Genomic DNA, 7,182 nt, shown 5'->3' with positions numbered 1-7,182 from the left:
ATCTACCGCTTTTCCTTCGTCAATGTGTTTAGTCACATTTTCAAAGAACTTCACCAGGCTTGTAAGGCACGATTTGCCTTTGACAAAGCCGTGCTGACTAATTTTGAGCATACTAAACTTCTCTAAATGTTCATAAATCATGTCCCTCAGGATCTTCTCCATCAACTTACCAACCACTGAGGTTGGACTCATGTATGTACAACATGTGTACCATGACCACTGGCTGTTCACTGTCCCCCTTCAGAATGTCCTGGAACTGCTTCGAAGCATCCTTGACCCTAGCACCAGGGAGGTGGTGGGCGCTCCGAAAGCTAATGGTATTTGCTACCAAATAAACCTGTTGGACTTTAACCTGGTGTTGTCAAAACTCTTACTGTGTTCACCCCAGTCCAACGCCGGCATCTCCACATCATGATCACAGAAATCTGCCTATTGCTCCTCCCCTGTGCAGCAGAGCCAACCATGGTGCTACAAATTTGTCGGTAACTGCTTTCCTGTGGTATCATTCGCTCCAAAATATCTGAAGCAGTATATCTGTCATGTAAGGCAACGGCGAAAGAGGGTTCTTGCTCTGCCTGGTGGTCACCCTTTCCCTTCTCACACGAGGATTCCGAGCCTGCAGCGTGTCCACCTCTCTATACTCTCAGCTTGATGATGCTCCACACTGTCCCCATCCCACTCAACCAATTCATTGATATCATCCTGGAGCCAACAGTTATCCTCTTCACTATCAACATGTTATCTGCAAATTTCCTAATCACGTCTCCCACATTTAAATCCAAATCCACATATGCAACAAACAGCAAGAGCCTAACACTGAATCCTGTGGAACACCACTGAAAACTGCTTTTCATTCACAAAAACATCCTTCAACCATTACCCTTTGTTTCCTGTCACTGCACCAATTTAGGACCCAGCCCACCACCTTCCCCTGTATCCCACGAGATCTCTTTTCTAACCAGTGGGTGAATACAGCCATTTCACCCCTGCCCACATGATCATAACATGTTATTGATTTATAAATAGCTTTCTTACATTTAAGAATAAAAGAGTCTTAATTCTCCCAATGGTGTCTCCATTTTTATTTTATCTTTAAATTAGGAAACCAATTCCCTAAATCCAGCCAGGGAGGACACCTGGTTGGATCTGTATGTGTAACTCTGGGTGCGCAGGGTCAACATGCAGTTATTTCTACTCCAGTCTCTCATCCCACTGTAGACTTTCTCCCAAAAAATGAAGTTCTATAATACATACCAAATAGTGGAAGAAATCCTTTATTTCTTTGACATTTAAGTATACTTGGTTGACTGACGTTTTATTTTGTGCATCATCCTTTCAACAGCATAGTTTTCACCTGTAATTCTCAGCCAGGAAACTGTGGGTCAGGTACTCTAATTTGTTATTCAGAGAATGCTAGAATCCATTATTAAAGGGGCAGTAGCAGGAAAATCATAATACAATCAGACACAAGTCAGTGTGGTTTTCTGAAAGGGAAACCGCGTTTGACAAATTTATTAGCTCTTTGAGGACGTAACAAGCAGGATGGATAAAGGGGATCAGTAGATGTAGAGTATTTGGATTTCCAAATGGCCGTCAACAAAGTTGCCACATTCTTTTTTCTTTCATGGGATGTGGGTGCTACTGGCTGGGCCAGCATTTGTTGCTCATCTGTAATTATCCTTGAACTGAGTGGGTTTGCTCAGCCATTTCAGAGGGCAGTTAAAATTCAACCACATTGCTGCGGGTCTGGTAAGGATGACAGATTTCACTTCCCTCAATGACATTAGTGAACCAGGTTTGGTGGGAGGGGGACAACAGCCGGCAAGGTCACCATAACCAAGACTAGCTTCCTATTCCAGGTTTGCTCATTTAATTCAAATTCCACCAGTTGTCGTGGTGAGATTTCTCATGTCTCCAGAGCATTAATCTGAGTCTGAATTACTAACACAAAAACATTCCCACCACACGATCATCTCCCCCAACATCGAGTATGGAGAGCTATGCTATGATGTAGGGGATGTCCTTATACATGCATGACAAGGGCTTGACAGGCAGGTGTAGCAGGTAATTGGGAGGTCAAACGGAATGCTGGCCTTTGCTTCAAGGGAAATGAGCACAAAGGTAGGCAAGTCTACAGCCCTCAGTTCCCACTCCACTGTTGGGGTAGCATGGCGACACAGCGTTAGCACTGCTGCCTCACAGCGACAGGAATCCAGGTTCCTTCTCAGCTTGGGTCACTGTGCAAGCTCCACACAGACATTCTCCCTGTGTCTGCGTGGGTTTCCTCCATACTCTGGGTTTCCTCCCGCAGTCCAAAGATGTACGGGTTAGGTTGATTGACCATGCTAAAATTGCCCCTTATGGTCAGGGGGACTAGCTAGGGTAAATGCATGGGGTTATGGGGATAGGGCCAGGGTGGGATTGTGGTTGGTGCAGACTTGATGGGCCGAATTGTCTCCTTCTGCACTGTAGGATTCTAGTAGTACAGCCTTCCCCTTCCCTCTGGGATAACAATGGCATACCCTTCCCTCTGGGATAATAGCATGGCCTTCCCCCTCTGGCTCTCCCCACTGCGCCCCACCCACAAGTGAGACAGCAGGGGCGCAGCTGTCATTACACCCCCACTGAAGCCAGGATCTGATCGAGTCTGGTCACCCCCGTGGCACAGGGCAATCAGAATTTCCTTTAATAAAATGAACAATCCATGTTGAATGGTCAGCTTGTTAGAACAGTACTGCACATGATCCTAGAATACTGGACTGATGAGCTGCTCTTGCAATCTATGCTTTAACTCACACTGATATCTGTATGCTGTTTTCTGTTGGTGACGTGAGGTGGCCTGTGTCTGGTCCCCAGTAACAGGATGCAGGGAGTATGTGAAGAGAGTAAGAGACAGAGCCACACTGTCAGTGAATGGTCCTGGGAGCCTGCTGGCTCTTGGCTCTGCACTATTCATGCTGCACTCGATCCAAAGCCACATAAAAACTCTTCTTGTCATCCAGGCAGTGCCAGCCAATGGGCCCAATCTCACAATCAGCACAAACCAGGTACTTGATATTGTTCACATTCTTGGTGAAGCCAACATTCTCAAAGGTGTACATGTCATCAACAAACCAGTGTTCTTGCAGCATGTCCCCTTTCACTGAGCTTTCCTCAGTTCCCAGGACCTCTCTCTGCCTCATAGATGGAAGAAAGAGCTGCAAAACAAACACGATTCGTCAGCCACAAAGAGCACCCCTCCGCCACCTCCCTAACTTATCTCCCTCCCACCTCTCTCCCCCTTCTCATCCCTCTCCCCATCCTCACCCCCCTCTCACTCCCCCACCCCTTCATTGTCCCCTCCTCCTCTACCCTCCCCCCGCCCCCCACATTCCCTCTCCTCACCCTCACCCCACCTCCCCCACCCCTTCCTTCTATCCCCACCCCTCTCCCCACCTCCTCTCTCCATCCCGTGCCTCCCTTCTCTCCCACCAACCACCCCTCTCCCTTATCTCCCCCACCCCTCCTCATTCTTTCTCCCTTCCTCCTCTCCCCCACTCCCTTCTCTTGCACCTCCCACCTCCTTCTCTCCCCTTCCCGAACCCACTTCCTCTCCATCCCCTTCTCTCCCACCAACCGCCCCTCTTTTCTCTCCCCCACCCCTCCCTCATTCTTTCTCCCCTCCTCCTCCACCCCCGTCTACCCCCACCCACCCCCTCCCACTTCTTCCCCCCAACCCCCTCCCTTCTCTCCCCCTCCCCATCTCACTCCCCTTTCTCCCTCCAATCCCCTTTCCCCAACCTTCCCCCACCTCCAGCCTGTTCTCCTCCCCTCCCTCCCCCACCTCCATGCCTACTCCTCTCCCCCACCCATCTCCATGCCTTCTCCTCCCCCCATCTACAACCTCACCCCGTCTGTCTCCCTTCGCGCCCCTGCTCACACCCCCCCATTGCTTTCCCCTCTTCCTGCAACCCCCTCCTCTCTCGCTCCTTTCTCCCTTTCTTCCCAACCCCACCTTCTCACTCCCCACACCCTCCCCGTCCCCATTCCTACTCCCCCCAAACCCCGCCCCCTCTCCATCCCTTCCGCCACACCCCATCCCTCCTCTCCCCACCCCTTCCCCCCACCATCCACCCCTTCTCTCGTCCCCTCCACCTCCCTTCTCCCCTCCTCCAACCTTCCCCGCTCCTCCAACTTACCCCAACCTACCCCTCCTCGGATCCCCCCCCACCTCCCCCTTCTCCTCAGCCCACCCCCCTCAGCCCGCCATCTCACCCCCTTCCCCCTGTGCCCTCACGCCCCACCTCTCCCCCTCCCCGTCTCCTCACGCTCCCCCCGCCTGCCCCCTCCCACCTACCCACGCACCCCACCACCTCATGCCCCCTCCTCCTCACGTGACCCCTGCACCCTCATCCCGCCACCCCTCCTCCCCCCCCACACCCCACCCTCCTCCCCCCCCCACACCTCACCCTCCTCCCCCCCCCACACCTCACCCTCCTCCCCCCCCACACCTCACCCTCCCCCCCCCCCACACCTCACCCTTCCCCCCCCCACCTCACCCTTCCCCCCCACCACCTCACCCTTCCCCCCCCCCCACCACCTCACCCTTCCCCCCCCCCACCCCTCACCCTTCCCCCCCACCCTCGCTCCCCCCACCCTCCTCCCCCCCCCTCACCCTCCCCCCCCCTCCTCTCCGCCCCCCCCACACCTCACCCTTCCCCCCCCCCCACATCTCGCCCCCCCCCACCTCACCTTCCCCCCCCCCCCACCTCACCCTTCCCCCCCCCACCTACCCCCAACCCACCCTTCCCCCCCCCCACCCTACCCCCCAACCTCACCCTTCCCCCCCCCCCACCTGCCCCAACCTCACCCTTCCCCCCCCACCCACCCCAACCTCACCCTTCCCCCCACCCCACCCCCCACCCACCCTGCCCCCCCCACCCACCCCCAACCTCACCCTTCCCCCCCCCCCCCCAACCTCACCCTTCCCCCCCACCCCCCCCCCAACCTCACCCTTCCCCCCACCCCCCCCAACCTCACCCTTCCCCCCCACCCCCCCCAACCTCCCCTTCCCCCCACCCCCCCCAACCTCACCCTTCCCCCCCACCCCCCCCCAACCTCACCCTTCCCCCCCACCCCTCCCTTCCCCCCCACCCCCCAACCTCATCCTTCCCCCCCCCCTCACCCCCCCCCAGCCTCACCCTTCCCCCCCCCCCCCCCCCCCAACCTCACCCTTCCCCCCCACCCCCCCCAACCTCACCCTTCCCCCCCACCCCCCCCCCCAACCTCACCCTTCCCCCCCCAACCTCACCTTCTCCCCCCCAACCTCACCCTTCCTCCCCCCCAAACCTCACCCTTCTCCCCCCAACCTCACCCTTCTCCCCCCAGACCTCACCCTTCCCCCCAACCTCACCCTTCTCCCCCCAACCTCACCCTTCTCCCCCCAACCTCACCCTTCTCCCCCCAACTCACCCTTCTCCCCCCAAGCCTCCCCTTCTCCCCCCAACCTCACCCTTCTCCCCCCAACCTCACCCCTTCTCCCCCCATCCTCACCCTTTCTCCCCCCAACCTCACCCTTCTCCCCCCAACCTCACCCTTCTCCCCCCAACCTCACCCTTCTCCCCCCAACCTCACCCTTCTCCCCCCAACCTCACCCTTTCTCCCCCCAACCTCACCCTTCTCCCCCCAACCTCACCCTTCTCCCCCCAACCTCACCCTTCTCCCCCCAACCCCACCCTTCTCCCCCCAACCTCACCCTTCCCCCCCCACCCCCCCCCACCCCCCCCCAACCTCACCCCCCCCCCAACCTCACCCCCCCCAACCTCACCCTTCCCCCCCCACCCCCCCAACCTCACCCTTCCCCCCCACCCCCCCCAACCTCACCCCCCCCCAACCTCACCCTTCCCCCCCACCCCCCCCCAACCTCACCCCTTCCCCCCCACCCACCCCCCACCCTCACCCTTCCCCCCCACCCCCCCCAACCTCACCCTTCCCCCCCCACCCCCCCCCCCAACCTCACCCTTCCCCCCCACCCCCCCCCCAACCTCACCCTTCCCCCCCACCCCCCCCCCAACCTCACCCCCCCCCCAACCTCACCCCCCCCCAACCTCACCCTTCCCCCCCACCCCCCCCCAACCTCACCCTTCCCCCCACCCCCCCCCAACCTCACCCCCCCCCAACCTCACCCTTCCCCCCCACCCCCCCCCAACCTCACCCTTCCCCCCCACCCACCCCCCAACCTCACCCTTCCCCCCCACCCCCCCCCAACCTCACCCTTCCCCCCCCACCCCCCCCCCAACCTCACCCTTCCCCCCACCCCCCACCCCCAACCTCACCCTTCCCCCCCCACCCCCCCCCCAACCTCACCCTTCCCCCCCACCCCCCCCCAACCTCACCCCCCCCCAACCTCACCCTCCCCCCCCAACCTCACCCTTCCCCCCCAACCTCACCCTTCCCCCCCACCCTCACCCTTCCCCCCCCCACCCCCCCCAACCTCACCCTTCCCCCCCACCCCCCCCAACCTCACCCTTCCCCCCCACCCCCCCCCAACCTCACCCTTCCCCCCCCACACCCCCCCCAACCTCACCCTTCCCCCCCCACACCCCCCCCAACCTCACCCTTCCCCCCCCACACCCCCCCCAACCTCACCCTTCCCCCCCACACCTCCCCCCAACCTCACCCTTCCCCCCCCAACCTCACCCTTCCCCCAACCCCCACCTCTCTCCGCCGGTATCGGGGCTGTCCCCGGGCTCAGCACTCGGGAGCCGCAGCGCTCGCACACAACCGCCTTCCCGTTGGTGCCGGCGGCATTCACTAGGCCGGAGGAGCTGCTCCCGGGAATGGGCTCTGTGTCAATGTCGCGGGGCCGCTCGGCCACCGCACTGCTCTCCGCCTGCATCGCGCCAAGCCACTTCCTCTTCCGGTCCGCCCCGATAGCCCTCCCCCGGAAACTGAGTCCAGCCCCAGCTACTGCTGTTCTCTTCAACTGGAGCCTCCTCCTGATGGCTTTCATTTAGGTCTCGACAAGATGCTGGCAATCTGAAGTGGAGATGCCGGCGTTGGACTGGGGCAAACACAGTAAGAAGTAAAATCAGGGAGGAGTCACTTTGGTGAGCAGCAGCTCAGTGTCCCTGATCCACACAAACCAACAATGTGATTGTGGGGGAAAGGCTGGCCAGGGTGTGGGAAAGGCCAAAGGGCAGA

General features: G+C 59.1%; 1 protein-coding gene across 1 annotated transcript; it reads right to left on the bottom strand.

Annotated features, from left to right (window-relative positions):
* Positions 1-1,477: 1,477 nt before the first annotated feature.
* rabif (RAB interacting factor) lies at positions 1,478-6,912 on the bottom strand. Its single transcript, XM_078207143.1, is given in 3 exon segments — positions 1,478-3,197; positions 6,697-6,714; positions 6,716-6,912. Coding segments are annotated over 3 exon segments (429 nt in total). The 5' UTR covers positions 6,878-6,912; the 3' UTR covers positions 1,478-2,948.
* Between the last annotated feature and the right edge of the window lie 270 nt (positions 6,913-7,182).

This window comes from Mustelus asterias, unplaced genomic scaffold, assembly GCF_964213995.1.
Source record: "Mustelus asterias unplaced genomic scaffold, sMusAst1.hap1.1 HAP1_SCAFFOLD_2079, whole genome shotgun sequence".
In the NCBI taxonomy this organism is placed as follows: domain Eukaryota; kingdom Metazoa; phylum Chordata; class Chondrichthyes; order Carcharhiniformes; family Triakidae; genus Mustelus; species Mustelus asterias.
Note: the sequence above shows the minus strand (reverse complement) of the source record. Positions and strands in the feature narration are given on the sequence as shown.